This window comes from Symphalangus syndactylus, chromosome 3 (assembly GCF_028878055.3).
Source record: "Symphalangus syndactylus isolate Jambi chromosome 3, NHGRI_mSymSyn1-v2.1_pri, whole genome shotgun sequence".
Taxonomy (NCBI): Eukaryota; Metazoa; Chordata; class Mammalia; order Primates; family Hylobatidae; genus Symphalangus; species Symphalangus syndactylus.
This window is the reverse complement of record NC_072425.2, coordinates 117,971,440-117,988,837: the sequence shown is the minus strand read 5'-3', so window position 1 is coordinate 117,988,837 and position 17,398 is coordinate 117,971,440. Positions and strand designations below refer to the sequence as shown.

The following is a 17,398-nucleotide window of genomic DNA, read 5'->3' as shown; positions in this document are numbered from 1 at the left end:
CTGTTACTAGGCATGGTTTTGATCTCTCTGTGCCTCAGTTTCCTCTCCTACAAAATAAAGATAATAGTATCTTCTTCATAGCACTGTCTGAAGATGAAGTAAGTTAACATTTGCAAAGCTCCTAGAATAGTGTATGCTTAGAATATAGTAAGTGCTTTAGAATATTGGCTCTTACCATTATTATTGACTAGAGAAGAATGCAAATCTCTACATATGTAAATTTCATGAATAAGGCATTCTTCCCGCAGGGCTAAAATCACTGGGGCTTGAGGGACTGTCAGCCACAAGTGTTGTTTTTTGAACAGGCATATATCACTTTGTCACTTATTTTTAATATATTCATGGATAGAGCAATGATCTGTTTCTTCGAACAGAAATAGATCAGGCATAAACCAGGCAGGCCCTGCGAACCTAGTCACTGAGAAAATAGTAAGTTGGATATTAAGAAATGTCTCTATGTGCTCATTATACCTCAATAAATACAATGAAAAAACATATCCTCTCACTAGAGCTAAACAGACTATAGCAGACTGAAATTACTGTTTACCCATTATCTGTTGTCCCTCCCTGCAAGAAGATTATATTTCTCAGCACCCTTGAAGCCAGGCTTGGTCATGTGATATGCACTAACAATGAAATATGAACAGAAGTGACACTTGTCTTTACCCAGCAGCCACTAAGAGCCAGTATGTGGCTCGCAATTTTCTTTTTCCCTTGTCACAGGACCAGCAATGATACAAAGGGAGGCTTCTCTGTCAACTCAAGTTCCAGAGTGAAAACAATGTTGAAAGCCACCACTGACCTATATGGACACGTACTATAAAGAAATGAACCTTTATTGTCATCAGCCTCTGAGACTTGAGGATCATCTATTACCAAGCATAACCTGGCCAGTTCTGATTTAATTGTGTATAACTTAATTCACTGTGGCAAAACTCACTGAAATAAAGGCAATCCCACACAATGAACTTTTCCTCCCTTAACTGGAATATATCCCTTTTGACTACTGACTTGTCAATTCACATAACAAAGGCAGCAAAGAGCAGGAGTGGCAGTGCCTGTTGATGGTTGCTTTGCAAACAACCATTGACTATAGACAGCGCCTTCACTTGAGCACCCAGCCATTTCTTCTGAGGTCTGAGAAGAGGACAAGATGGCTAAAATAGTTTGTCTTCCAATGACTATGGATGATGTAGTCACAAGGATTGTCATTTCTGAGGGAAGTCAGCGGCAAACACATTCTGTAATGGAAAATGAGCAGTTTTCCAAAGCCAAGAAGGGGTTACTACACTTAATGCCTCAGTGCTCATGAGAATTCAACTAAAACGTGTCCTCTTAACATCCAAAAACAAACAAAAAAACAAGAAATCAAAAACACCCGGGAACTCTTTCTTGTTCAAATGTCGATGGAAAGGGTTATTACTAAATCAAATTGCACCATTAAAAAGGCTGATAATTAATGATAATTCTCCTTCAGTGGAGGACAAGGTACTCCTGGGGCAACAGCATGGAGAAGAGGATAAGTATACTACACAGGAGAAATAAGGATTGCTGATTTGGGCTCAATGCTTGGCCCAGAGCAGGCAGCCAATACATGCTTATTGATTGATGGCTTGCTAGTTACTGGTTTGTACCAGCATTGCTCAAGTACCTTCTCTGATGGGTTCTATAAGGGTTAGAGTTTATTAGCTTACATGAGCTACATTTGTGAACACTTCCCCAGTCCCAAGCCCTACCCCAGCCCTGTATCTCCTCTATTGTAGAGAGAAGCAGAGGGATACCCAGAATACAACTACTACCAAACTCTGTAATATGAGAATTAGAATTCTATAACATTAATGATACTTGGCCTTCATGGGTGAGGGTAGAAGCAGAAGACAGATTAACTTAATCAACTTAATATATTCAATCAAAAGTTAAGTCTAAATCTTATTTTTTTCCCCTCTGTAAACTGTTCAGGGATAAAGCTTTTATTGAAACCTTAAAAAAGTTTCCATAAGGCAGTTTAGCAGCACAAAAGCTATTAATCTCAAAAGAATTCAAACAGCCATGAGGAAAGGAAAAAGAATAGTCTTCCACAGAGCTAACAAAGCAAAAGTCCTTATACCTTCAATTTCCTAGCAATTCAAAACCTAGTACGTCCTTACAGATGTAATCTACTTGACCTTACAGTACATTCTCAGGGTTGACAAAACAAAGCAACATTTGTCTTTAATTTTCAATTCACTTTGCAGATCTCCTGTTTCAGATTAAAAGGTCCCTTATCACAGATAACTAATATCATGCTATATGTTAACTGAAATAAATAAAAAAGTACATTTATCAGTGTTCATGATAACTACTGGACCTTTTCTCTGCTCCTTAAGGATGGGCAGTTAACTCTCCATAGCCCTGGCCCAAACTGTTCTTTCATTCTGCTCTGCCCATGAAGAGCACTTGAGCTATGACATCTTCTTGGGCCTCTGTGATAAAAACAAAACTGTAACTGATCAAAGATCAGGGGATTATATGGTAAAGAAGGAGGATGATAACCTAGGGACATCTGAGAACTTCCAGAACCAAACTATCTAAACCACAATATGAAGCTCAAGAACACTCACAACAGATGGTAACTGCATAGAATGAGAAGGAGAAGAAAAAGCTCATTGCTGCGGAGAATAGATACACAGGTACACTTGAGGAAAGTCACTGAAACATACAAGCAGAAATTTAGAGCTGTTGGGAAACTTCAGGATTATGTTCTGTTCCAATCCCTTCGATTTTGTACAGGGACGGAATGTTAGGTGACGTTGTCATTACACATATAAATACTGACTTTTATTAGCAGAAACGTCAACGGAAAAGAACTTCCTTTTTCTTACTCGCAGCATTCATACTTTGAAAATGGTAAATTAAGAGTAACTATTAATACAATGTAGGAAGACTTTTGCATGTTAGTCTCACAAAGAGTAGCATGAAACTACAGTCACAGTATAGTTTTATTCTTCATTCCATGGCACTTGTTCTCTGTAAATTCATACTATGGCCCTATTTTAGAACATTAGATATTTCTTACACTGCTGCTCGTAGGATTTTCCATGAAGGCACAGATGTTATGATCGCTTCTAAATGGCTGGCATTCAAAACAAACGTTTACCTAAGTTGTATATTTTACCATCCTAAACTTCATTGTCTTCAGCAGTTCAAAAACACAAACACATGTTATGCAAAACTGAGTTTCCAAAGGAGAACAAGAGTATTTTAGAATAAGTGGAAGCCATCTGAATTATGGAGGATATAAATGAGCACTCTTTGAAGTGGCCGGTGAGTTAGGGCTGGTACTGGTTTCCAATACCAATTACAGGAGAAGTTACATATTGAAATTGATGCAATGCTACCTTTAGGGGAGTCAAATATCAACTAAAAAGAAATACAAGATCTCAAGAACAGGATGATGTACAAAAAATGTTTAGAGGGGCTGACAAAAAGACACTGATTTAAGCACTTAACACAACGAGCTCACATGACTCATTCAAGACCTAACAGGTATGAGAATTTCACAATCACTGAAACACAAATTTACCCAAGACAGGAGTTCGAGATCAACATGGCCAACATGGTGAGGCCCCATCTCTACTAAAAACACAAAAATCAGCTGGGCACTGGGCGTGGTGGCACGTGCCTGTAATCCCAGCTACTTGGGAGGCTGAGGTAGGAGAATTGCTTGAACCCAGGAGGCGGAGGTTGCACTGAGCTGAGATCTTGCCACTGCACTTGAGCCTGGGCAACAGTGTGACACTCCATCTCAAAAAAAAAAAAAAAAAAAAAACCCTGACTCAGGTGAATTGGTAATATCACAATGTCCACCCCAGAGCTGCTGGCAGCTAAATTTTGGAAAGTGAGTCCAATCCTGTGCCTTTGAGCCACGGTTTCTTTTATTAGTAGCAAATGCCATAGTCTTGACTTTTCAATAGGGTAGTGATTCTGTTTGGGCGAGCAAATTTGAATCCCCATGTGTGTGACAGCTAAAAATAAGTGTAATTTTCAATAAGTTTCGTCTATGCAAAAGTAGTAAGACCTTTTGAAATCACTATGCAATTTTGTGTGTATTTATTTAGAATGCTTACAATACTTAATTTTAACATAATACTTAATCTGCATTTATAAAGTGATTTATTAGATTAAAAAAGTTGCTAGGTGTTGAAAAGATTATATTTGTCAGGATCACAAATCCATCTAATTAGGGTGACTCTGAGAGAATAAAATTTACTATTTTGTCATCAGTTGATATGTCTTAAGGAAACTTCACTGATTAAATGTACAAATGGGAGAATTCTCTCAGATTTATGAAAATAAAGTGAAAATGACTTAGTTTTAAAAGTTAGTACAATTACAAATAAGATCTGTATACTGATTAAAAACAGCCTTCAAGTAAAAATATGGCTTAAAATAAATCAAATATTAAAAACAAAACTTAAAAATAAAGCTTAAGATTCATAACTTTAAGCACTAAAGTAGAAGCTTGTAATATTTCTTCTATGACCAAAAATCTTCCCTTGGGTAATAAAAGCCTACTGGTACTAATGAGAAGAATAAGAGCAAATCTGTGCTCAGCACATGTCTCAGGGAAGGCCTGTATTGACTACTATGGAGAAGAGACGGGTTCTGTCACAAGGAGCTCAGAGTACTGGGTAGGAAACTAATATACCATACAAAAAGCCAGAGTGTGAGAAATGATACAAACACATGCACTCTAGGACTGCTATTTTTCTGACACACAAACCATTTTATAATTATAATTGAAGGCACAGTGACGTTTCCGGTGGCTGATACTGCAGGATACCTATATCCAGAAGAATGATTCTGTACTGCATGAAGATGCAGACTCCCTCTCATTCATAAGTACGTTAGTTTTAGTGGTACATTTAACTAAGCATCAGTATATTCTGATCGACTTGACTATGCCACCATTCAGAAGCCCTACTCAATACTGTATATAGGTACAATTGTTTTCCATGAAGGATTTGTCCTTGGGTAATTTGAATTTGAAAGGATTAACCTTATAGTGGATATCAACAATCAAACTAATGTTAGAAAACACATTTTACACCCTTCTCAAATGCAATTTATACAAAAGATTATTTTTTAGGTAATTATTTAGAATGAACATTCAGTACATACAAAACGCTTACCATTTGGTTAATGTATCTGTGATTAGATAAAAGTTGGCAATAAAGGATTTTATACTAATCACTTTCCTTGATTCTAGTAAGGCAGTAAATGTGAGAATAAAAACTGGAAATAGTTTTTTAAAATATTATTTAAAAATAATTTCAAAATTATAAGTTATTTAAATTATTATTGAAACATCTTTGATATCATGCATTTTCTTTTGATAATTTCTGAAGTTAATCACTAGAAAGCATTTAATTCGGATAAAATAATAGGTTTTTTATACATTCAATAGTTATAACTTTCAAATGAGTGCTTTCCTAGTTTATATTTATTCCATTCTAACTCGTATTTCCATAGCAATCTAAATGTCAGGGTTGGCCAGGCACAGTGGCTCATGCCTGTAATCCCAGCACTTTGGGAGACCAAGGTGGGAGTCTTACTTGAGGCCAATAGTTAGAGACCAGCCTGGACAACAAAATGAGACCTCATCTCTATTAAAAAAATAAAAATAAAATAAATAAGAAAAGTAAATGTCAGGGTTATTGAGTTTGTTTGAAAAATAAATTTAGAAGCCATAAGACAAAATCCACTGCATTACATAAAATTTGGACTTGCTTTCAAAGTTATATACATAACCCTAGAAACAAATACACAAATTAATTTTAAATATCAAATAAAATGACTACGTAAAGCACTTATGAAAATACCCTAAACTAACCACGATAAAAGCAAGAAGTTGGCAGGTAATTAAAGAGTATTCAGAACATGATGAAAAACATATAAACTGTGTTTATAAAGAATGGCTACAAACTAATGATTTAGTAATAATACAGTAAAAACATCTTTTCCTACATATACCATGTGTAATGACAAGCTCATTATATTTTACATTTTTAGTCACTATCCACTAAAACCAGCAAGAAGTGTTTATGTCTTCAGTCTTATACCTGTAAGAAAACTGGAGCAGAGAAAATAAGACAAAGAAGCTCTCTACTGTTTTATATATTTATATTGATATAGATATGTAAATACAGTATTTATATATAATTATATATTTTAGCTTGATTATATATAATTATATATTATATTTATTAACATATAATATATTTATATATAATAAAAATATATTATATAATTATATATTAATATATTTTACATAAATAATCGAGCTTAATATCAACTTTCTCAAATCTCTATCAGAGATAAACCAAGGCATGTAAATAAGTAAACACCAAAGAAATAAAAATTAGCTTTTGTTACTGTAACATCAGAGGTTTGTGGTTTTAACATTAGAAACATCATAAATAAAAATTTCGAAGTTGCTGAACCATGAGATCAATGGTGTTATACTATTTCCCTAGAATACTTACAATCACATAATGCTTTTGTGTTAAAAATGACTATATGATAAAATTTTAAATAACTACTAAAATGACTTACTTTCTTCTTTCTTGCTTATAATGGCAGGCAGAGTATAAATCTAAAAAACAAAGGATGTCCATTAGTTACTTCCAGTTAATGACCCAGCACAAAAGATTAGCAAGGTGATATCTGTACACTAATACACGAAAAGAGTGTCTTGATTTCAAGGTCCTACAACTGCTGTGTCCACAGCACCATCTGTGTACCATCAACCAACCTCCTTCCTGTGGTTCGGCCACCCTCACTTCCCACTCTTTTTCCATCCGTGGCTGTGCTGCCCTGGACAAGGTTCTGCCTCCATCTCATTTAAGCATCTTATTCTCTGCCCCAGTATGACGCATAATGTGCCTTTCTCAGGAAGTATCTCATAATGGATTTCACGGAATTGCTCCTTCTTCCAATTTCCTGGTTAGCATGTTCTCAATGTACACAATCCTAACTTCTACACTGTTGGGCTAACAAACTATTCCCTAAATTTGCTCTAAGTCAGGGCTTCTCAACTATTTCTGGTAAAGAGTGAATTTGCTTTTAAATCTATTATTAACGTTTGTGTAAAATATAATAAAATTGAAATAGAAAATAACCAAAAAATCAATGCAGAGTTCCAATTTTTAAATTCAATTTAACAGGCTTAAAATAACCCAAGTGGCTACACAATTTTCTAAAGGCTGAATCACAATTTCTGTACTGATCTTACTGTGGACTGGTAACACAGTTTGAGGGAGGGTCTCAAAGTCTGAGGACCACACTTTGTTTGGCACTATTGCTGTACAGGTTCTTTGCCATCTAAAGAATGGTTCTCAAGTGACAGGATGGCGACTCTTATTTCCTCTGTGTGTTCACCCTCTACCGATCTAGTAACAGTGTTCTTTAAGGAAAACAGACAGTGATGAATGATTCAACCTCCTTTTTACGTAAGCCTTCCTATTTTTTGTAAGTAGACTATCATACCAATCTCAAAATAACTATTAAAAATGGGGATGTGTATGGAAGTGAAAATGTCAAGCCACAGGCAGTTTTATTAAGTTATACTTTTTAAAAGTGGTCTTGATTAGAGAATCAGTTCTTACCCTGAACCTTGTTCATCACTCTAATCACATGCCTAGCACAGGTCTTGCAAAGACTGGGCATGCGATCATTATTAACTGAATAAGATAACCTAATGGGTGAAGCCAAGGTGATGAGTGTAAGTAGTTTTTTAAGAAGTAATTTTAGGGTTTTAAATTAGTCCCAAAAGTCCCCTTATAAAATAAGTCAGAAAGGTAGAGTTATGTGCCATGAGTGAGACTAGGAAACCATAAAAGTCTCTACTTCTCCGATTTCCTTTTTTAATATTTTCAATTATACTACAGGCAAAACATTGTATACTATGAAAAGAATTTCCATACATTATAATTATTGGGACAATAAAACCTAAATTATAGAATGTATCATAGTCTTACCGGTTCCTTCCCATCCATGGCTTCAAGCCAGAGTTTCCTATTAGCTTCTGAGAAGGCCTGTAACGTGATGATCCCATGCCTATTGAAAGCAAATATTTTATATATTTACACATTTACTGCTTTTTAAATTCTCAGTTAACTAAAAAGATAAAATTTGAAGAAAAAATTTAAGAGAAAAGAGAAATGAAGAGAGAGGAGAAAAACATAGGAATTTTTTTAAAAAAGAAAAATTGAAATATAATACTTTCAGAAAAATCACTGGGCATGCAAAAAATGTTTTTAATTCTAATGATCACAGGTGGTAAAATCATTAAGTGTTTCTGGTACAGGACAGTCTGAAGGAGACTAGTTTCAAACTATTTCCCTTGAAATGATCAAAAAGGATGAGAAAGTTACATTCTTCAAAGCCATCTATGAATTCCACAATATGAGAACTTGACCCTGATGTGGTGCAGTCTAGTCACTGAAAACAATTACAATGAATATGTAACAATGTGGAAAGCCTCAAACCATAACTAGGTAATATGTAAAAAGACACTAAAACCAAAGCATATCTCTATACCATGATGACAATATTGAAATGAATTCATTTAAAAAGAATTCTCTCCCATGCAGTCATTCTGAAATAGTTACTTGAGGATATACTTCAAGAAAGAAACAAAGACTAGGGGGAGGAAGGGATAAAACTAGCGTATGGAGGAAAAGATATAAAATATTAGAAACAAAGGAATTAATTTAGTTAAACAGAAAATTGAGGGATCTGTGAAGAAGAACATTGAGATGAAAATTTTATTATAAATATTTTATAATTAAAAACCTGAAATGACAAGTAATAACCTACATCTCTTCTGCAAACAAGAACACAGATCATGAGACTCTTGAATATATATCAAGATAATCTGATGTTGGAGAATTTAAGCCAGTGTAGTAATACCAACAATAAAATACTGAAAATCAGTATTTGTTGGATATTTACTATGTGATAGGCACTGTGTTATGTCTCCTTAATTCTCTCATTTAATCCTGAAAACAATCCTTTGAGGTGGGGACTTATTATCCTTAATTTACAGATGAAAAAACCTAAGTACAGAGTTTAATAAAAAGCTCCACGGTTATATAACTAGAATGTGTTAAGAGAAAGCACTAACATGTCGGTATTTGTCTACACAGAAGATCCAGAAGTCTCTACACAAAACTATTAAAACTAATAAAGAGTTCAGCAAGTAGGTCACATAAGAGATTGATATATAAATAAACTAACAGCCTCTCTATGCAGTAGTCTTAACCATTTAGGAAAACAAAATTCAACTTATAAAAAAGAATCCTATTCAAAATAACAATAAAAAGAAGGTACCCAAAAGCAAATTTGTGAAAAGATGTGTAAAATATTCAAAAAAAGGTTAATTCCACACCCATTGAAAACTTTACTGCAACTTCAGTCTAAATTCCAAAAGATATTTTGAGAAACAAGGGGAAACTTAGTAAGTGGATCTTAAAAATCATAAGAACACAGGGCAAAAGAGTCAACATAGTTTAAAGCAGCCTAGGAATAGGGTCATTGCCCTACTAGATACAGGCATACCTTGATGTATTTCTCTTTGCTTGATTGAGCTTCGCAGATAACTGCATTTTTAACAAATCGATGGTTTGTTTGTGTCAACCCTGTGTTGTGCATGTCTATCAGCACCATTTTTCCAACAGCATTTGCCCACATCACGTCTCTGTATCAAAATTCAGTGATTCTTGCAATATTTGGAATTTTTCATTGTTATTGTATATATTATGTGATGTATGAACAGTGATCTTTGATATTACTATTGTCATTGTTTTGGGGTGCCATTAACCATGTCCACATAAGATGGCAAACAGTCAATTAAGTTGTGTGTACCAATGCTCCACTGACTGGCCATTTCCCCATCTCTCTCCCTCTCCTTACTCTCCCTATTCCCTGAGATATAACAATATTAAAATTAGTCCAATCAATAATCTCACAATGACCTCTAAGTGTTCAAGTGAAAGGAAGATTCACATGTGTCTCATGTTAAATCAAAAGCTATAAATGACTAAACTTAGTGAGAAAGACACATTGAAACCCAAGATAGCCTAATAACTAGGTCTCTTGTGCCAATCAGTTAGCCAAGCTGTGAGTGCAAAGGAAAAATTCTTAAAGGAAATTAAAAGTGCCACTCTAGTGAATACAAAAATGCTAGGAATCAAAACAACCTTACTACTGATACGGGGAAAGTTTTAGTGGTGTGGATAGAAGAGCAAACCAGCCATAACATTCTCTTAAGCCAATGCCTTATCCACAGCAAGGCCCTAACTGTCTTCAATTTTATGAAGGCTGAGAGAGGTGAGTAAGCTGCAGAAAAAAAGTATGAATCTAGCAGAAGTTGGTTCATGATGTTTGAGGAAAGAAGCCATTTGCATAATATAAAAGTATAAGATGAAGCAGTAAGTGCTGATGTAGAAGCTGCAGCAAGTTATACAGAAAATCTAGCTACAATCATGGATGAAGGTGGCTACAGTAAACGACAGATTTTCAGTGTAGATGAAATAGCCTTCTGTTGGAAGATGCCCTCATTTAGGACTTTCACAGATAGAAAGAAGTCACTATCTGGCCTCAAAGCTTAAAAGAATAGGCTGACTCTTGTTAGAGGTTAATGTAACTGGTGACTTAAAGTCAGAGCCAATGCTCATATATCATTCTGCAAATCCTAGGGTTCTTAAAAATTATGCTAAATCTACTCCACCTGTGCTCAACAAATGGAATAATAAAGGCTGAATGACAGCACATCTGTTTACAGCAAGGTTTACTGAATATTTTAAGCCACTGTTGAGACCTACTGCTTAAAGAGGTTTATTTCTAAATATTACTGCCCATTGACAATGCAACTAGTCACCCAAGAGTTCTGATAGAGATTTAAATGGAGAATAATATATTCAGGCCTGCTGACACAACATCTATTCTGTAGCACATGGATCAAGGAATAAGTTAGACTTCTGAGTCTTATTATTTAGGAAATACATTTCATTAGGCTTTCACGGCCATAACTAGTGATTCCTCTAATGGATCTGGGTAAAGTACACTGAAAACCTTCTAGAAAGGATTCATCACTTTAGATGCCATTAAGAACATTCATCCCTCATGGAAGGAAGCCAAAATATCCACATTAACAGCAGTCCGAAAGAAATTGATTCCAACTTTCAGGGATGACTTGGAGGGGTTCAAGACTTCAGTGGAGGAAGTTACTGCCGATGTAGTGAAAATAGCAAAAAAGCTAGAATTAGAAGTGGAGCCTTCTAGAAAATGTGACTTTATTGCTGCAATCTCATAATAAAACTTGAAAGGACTAGTTGCTTCGTATGGATGGGCAAAGAAAGTGGTTTACTGAGATGGAATCTTCTCCTGGTGAAGATGCTATAAATACTGTTGAAATGACAACAATGGATTTAGAATATCATATAAACTTAGTTGACAGTGCAGTAGGGCAGGGTTTGAGAGGACAGACTCCAATTTTGAAAGATGCCCTGCTGAGTAAAATGCTATCAAACAGCATTGCATGGTACAGAGAAGTCTTTGTTGAAATGAAGACTCAATTGATGTGGCAAACTTTATTGCTGTCTCATTTTAAGAAAATGGCCATAGCCACCCCATCCTTCAGTGACCACCATGATGATCAGTTAGCAGCTACCAACATCGAGGCAAGCTCCTTCGCCAGCAAAAAGATTACTACTCACTAAAGACTCAGATGACCATTCACATTACTTAAAATATTTTAAAATTAAGGGATATATATTTTTTACACATAATGCTATTGTACACTTAATGGACTGCAGTGTATCATAAACATAACTTTTATATGCACTGAGAAACTCACAAATTTCTGTGACTCAGTTTATTATGATATTAGCTTTATTACAGTGGTTTGGAACCTAACCTGCAATATCTCTGAGGAATGCCTATAGCTATAGGCTGTAGTTTATGAGCATATATAGTAACTCATCGTATACAAAGGGTATACATGGATACACACAATAAGCTAGTGTATTCAGAATATTGTGGCAGTAATGCAGGAGAAGAAAGACAGATCATGGATTACAGAGCAGAGAGCAAGAAGCATACCCATTCTTATTGTAAACTTAAATTATAAACTTAGATTCACAACATTTATATCTCTTCCAATACTTTGGGCTAAGAATACCCAGAACAGTGCTTTGCACACAGGAGGCAACCTGGAGGCATTAAACTTAGTTGGCTGAAAGAAGCTTATGGTATTCCCACCTGCATCTTATTCCTTAGAAGCAAGGCCACCAAGCTTCAAAAGCCCACCAAAAGGCTGATCCTGGAGCCATGAAATATGCCATTGGATTCCTTCATGGTGACGGGGACCACGAGGCCACTACATGCACTTTCTCCTAATACAGTCATTTATATTGATTTTTCAGATTCTGCTTTGAGTGATGCTACTGTTTTCTAGCATCCTGGATCTGATTTGCTTTTTCGAAAGCAGCATGCAATAACAACATGAAAGAATGAGATAAACATGTATACTGTTTTTTAAAAGACTAAAAAACACTTGAATGCTGTTTCATGTTTATATTTAAAAACAGAAAGAGACACCGTTTAGCTTATGAAAAAAATAAAGTGAAAAGAAAAGCTCAAACCTTTCAACTACTTCTATGTCAAAGCAGAATCGTTTGTCAATTGAATCTGTCTTTCGTCGGATACAAGATTTTAATTTAAACATTTCCGGTGAGCTAGTAACAAGGCCATTCTGAAACAAGAAGAGTACCACAGTATTAACATGCTGACAAGTGAACTGAAATATATTAAATATGTGAGCTCAAGTTGCCATATTAAAATGTTTAACAGTATAGGTTATGTATAAAGGTCACAATAATACCCTGTCTTTTTTTTATTCCTAATGTTAGCTGTCCGATCATAATACATAAAACCACTTAATTAATGGCATGTGCATGTTTTATTTTAAAGAATTATGTAACATGCCTGTCCAGTACCCTTCAACATATTTACTTACAATGTTAAATTATACTATAATGTACATTCCCTCAATACTTAGATTTAGAAAATGTAAAGTCACTTAACATCACAATTGGATATACAGAGTGCTTGTTAGGATACAACATTTGGTGCTCTTAATCAAAACTCCCTGGATTGCAAAGATATTAGTATCATATGTGTGTCTTTGTATTAGAGCCTTAAATGATAACTAGCTCAGGTTTACAAGAGAGCTACCGAAATAATATAGTTCCAGTATATACATGACATAATAGTATTGCTATCATGTATATCAGGTTGGTGCAAAAGTAATTATGATTTTCGCATTAAAAGTAATGGGGAAAAAAAGCAATTACTTTTGCACCAACCTAATGCAAGGTGATTGTTTTGCTGGTAACCGAATGCTACACTGCTACTAAAACTGACTCTCTGGACAAGATCCAACGTAGGCCACATTCATAGGAATTCTCTTCTGTAACTGAAATGCCAGTCTATTTTAAGGGGAACATTTACATAATGCATGGTTAATTCTATCTTTGGTTACAAATGTCATCAATTTATTAATAGAACTTTGGCTTGGTCCACTTACATTATTAACTGTCACATAAGTTGGATTTACAGTAGTAACTATTAGAGTAAAAACTAGGTGTGTTATGGCACTTAATAACTTCCCAGGATGGTAGCAACTAAGGTTTCTTTTTCTCTGGTACGTTCTCCTTCATTTTATGTCTTTCAGTTTGAATTATTAGACTCTGATGAATGCCCAAGTACAATAAGTTTCAACTGACGTATTTGAGTATGTGTCTAAGTTAGATCAACATTTACCTCTGTCATGATCTATACAACTAATTATCTGGGCGAGGCACTTACTTTCTACTAACTTTATTTCCTAATCTGTTAAAATAAAGCTGGACTAATTATCTCTAGTGTAACTCCCAGCTTTATCGTACTCAGATTGTGACCTAATTAATTCACAAGTACAATCATTTGCCATATTCATACTCTAACTCACAAGAAGATTATATGCCACAGATAAAGCTCTCTGCAGCATTTTCTCAGACAAAGTACTTTGTATTCTATACTGTTCACTAGCCATGTGAGACATTCAGTGACCAATTTACTTTTGGGGTAAATGAGCATCTATTGGTTTCTTCTGAGAAAGCTTGTTAGCCAGCATTTTCGTAAACAGTATGCAGTGCGGAAGGGGACAAGGCATGCAGGGGCAAATGTAGCTTCCCTCAGAGGCCACTAAGGGGAAAGATACAGAATCCCTGAGCCTGCTCCATCCATTGACAGTCCCTTCCTGGGCTGCTAGCCAACCAACAGCATAGACAAATAACTCTGCTGCCAGAAATGTGAGGTGACACCTCTGTAATCTACTGAAGGATGCCTACATTTAACTCGACTGCTTATAAATATGCCATGGCCAAGTTAAAGGAAGACCCTGGCTACTCTCTTCAAGTCATTCAGGTCACAAAAAATGAGAGAAAACCTTTGACTTTCTGTTTTTTTGTAAATGTGTACATGTTAACTAGAGAAACAAATGTGATTTTTTTGGTTTTAATTCCATTACTTAAATAACGAACAGTTTAAAAAACAAACAAAAAACAAAACTCACCATTTTCCCACTGGATTTCATTTCTGAAACACTCATTGTAAATGTTTTACTTCCCTTATCATACGTACAATAATGTTTAATCCATGTAAAACCAAGCGGTCCTGATGTAAGGAAACAAAAAATATTTCAGATTTTGTTAATAAATGATTTGTATCAAAGTTTGCACATTCTCCACTGCTATGATACACATCGGAGTATCTCCTGTACCATGCTAGTTTGTAACATTTACTGTGCATGAGAAAGAACAGAGGGACAGCAGTATAGGGTAGAGTGTCTTAGAACCAGACAACATTGCTTTGCTTGAAGCTCTGACACCTACTTTGCAAAACTTGTGAGTTACTTTGGATCCGAACTTCAGTTATCCCACCTGTAGAAGTGGTATACCTGTACCCCATAGAGGTAGGAAGTATGAGGAATAAGAGTCCAAATTGTTTAAAATGGTCTCCTTACTTCTACCTGTATTCTTTACTCTCGTAACTGTCAGAAATATATTGTTAAAAAATTAGCCAGGCCATTTCACTCCTTTGTTCAGAACCCTCTAGTGCCTTCCCATCTTACTCCCGATAAAAATCAAAGAGCCTATTATCCACAAGCTTCCAAGTGAGTGGCCTCCCATTCTTTTCCCCATCTCACATCCCACTGCTTTCTGCCTTGTGCACTCAGCTCCAGCTACACTGCCCATCTTTCTGGTCTTTGAACACAATGGAGGCATTCCTATCCAAGGGCATTTGCAGTTGCTGTTTCCCAGGCCTGGACTACTTTTCCTTTAGATACCTGCATGACTTGCACTGTTACCTCCCTTCAGGCCTTTTCCTAAATGTCACTTTCATAATATGGACTTTCCTGGAGAGATATCTAAGATCTAAACACCCTCACCTTAATACTTATCTCTCTTTCTTGCTTTCATTTCTTCTTAGCGGTTATCACTGTCTGAAATATGATTTGTTTTACTAATTTAGGCCATTTATTGTGTGTCTCTGCCACAAGACTTTAAGAATATATGTGAGCAGGAACATGTGATGTTCAGCTGACTAGAATATGAATTCTTAATCCTTACAACACAGCGACATATAGTTGTCAGTCAATATTGACAAATGAATAATGAATAAAGGAATGAATCACGCATCTAAGATTTTACTAAGTTCTAAGACTTTACTGACCTTAGAGTTATTTCCCCTTACTCCTAATCTGGAAAAAACAAATTCAAATTACTCTTTAAAATGAAAATAATATCCACTATTTATATGAGAAGAAACTTGTATGTGTAATGTTCACTTTCTTTTCCCCCCAAAATACCATGTATCCCTTTCCCATAGCACCCATGTTATTGTCCAGTATTCTCCTTAGGGAATTTATCAGAGCGTAGAATGCATTGGTAGTTCAATGTTTCCATGACCAAGGTGGAAGACCTTCAGTTTTCCCACAGGGAAGTCAGGTATCCTGCACACAAACACTGTAGTGGGCTGAGTGGATTGAAAATGGAGGTCGTTTTCTACATATTAATAGCATCTCCATCCAGGGACCCATCTTGCTTAACATCTGAATTTTTCTAGCAGCTACTATGCACACGTTTTTGCTGGCTTCATTTCAGAACCATGTTTAAAAGAAAGAAATTGAAATACAAAAAAGTATCTCTTGAGAAAAGTGTTTCATGAGCCATTTAATTTTTTCTTTAATAATAACGCCCTTGGTATCGAGTTTAATACTTAAGCCACTCCAGAGTTTAAAATTACAGGGTGCAGTCCTATACTTTATAATCACAAAAGATTATTACAATTAACTTCAATTCCATTTGGGGACCATTTCACACTATAATACTTAATAATACTTGTTGATAATTCTGTTACATGTGATGTAAAATACCTAAAGACTTACGAGCTAATTAGTGGAAAGTGAATGGATAGAAATTCTCATACGTAGTGACTTCATTACATAGGTAGCAATATATGAAGCAATATTAGCTACAATTTTAAAAGATAGCTGCTGCAATGCTCTGATGACATTTTAAACCAAAGACCCTTTTTCCCGCCTCCATCTGAAGTTCAGGACGTCCTGCATTTAATCCTTGAGTTTGCTGCAAACACATGCTGCTTTCTTTAAAGTTGACTGGCACTAGGCCAGGGCAGATGTTCTTAGACAAGCAATTCTACAGTCCCCAAAAGTGTCTGGGAAAATAAAAATTGATTACAGCTCTAACGTTGCAAAATAAAAGATGTTTAATTATCTTACCCAGTAATCATTTAAGGTTGCTGAGATGAATATTTGCAGTGTGGAAGGGGAATTAACATTCATCGAATGCCTACTAAGTGCCCATATTTTATCTAAGAACCTTTTATATCAGACATTATAAAGAACATTTTAAGAAAACTGAGCCTTTGACCTATAGATGGCAATACTTTCATCAATAGGGCATGTGACTGAAGTTGTTCTTTTTAGAGAAATGATATTTTCAAGCTATTTTAAGAATTAAATGAGATGAATATAAATTGCAAAGAATAGTTAAGAACCCAATAGTAAGCATAGTATTATTATTATTGACACTACCGAGAATAGAGACATTTTACATATGATATCTCTAATTCTTGCATTATCATTATGTCATGGATTTAAATCCCTCTTTTTTATAAATGAAGAGAGACTGAGCTCAGAAAAGTATTGACACAAGTCACAGGTCAGCACCGGCATGGAATCCCAATATGGCTCTGACTCTGGAACCCCTGGCTCTTTCGGTTACACTGA

The 17,398-nt window shown here is 35.4% G+C and overlaps 1 protein-coding gene across 1 annotated transcript in view; it reads right to left on the bottom strand.

Annotated features, from left to right (window-relative positions):
- Window positions 1–17,398, bottom strand: part of ARHGAP42 (Rho GTPase activating protein 42) — a 316,155-nt gene that overhangs the window by 33,503 nt on the left and 265,254 nt on the right. Inside the window, exons 9-12 of the mRNA XM_055272874.2 lie at window positions 14,660–14,760; window positions 12,687–12,796; window positions 8,019–8,097; window positions 6,595–6,634 (exon numbers count right to left, since the gene is read on the bottom strand). Of these exons, the coding sequence (XP_055128849.1) occupies window positions 6,595–6,634; window positions 8,019–8,097; window positions 12,687–12,796; window positions 14,660–14,760 (330 nt within the window). The remainder of the gene's footprint in view (window positions 1–6,594; window positions 6,635–8,018; window positions 8,098–12,686; window positions 12,797–14,659; window positions 14,761–17,398) is intronic.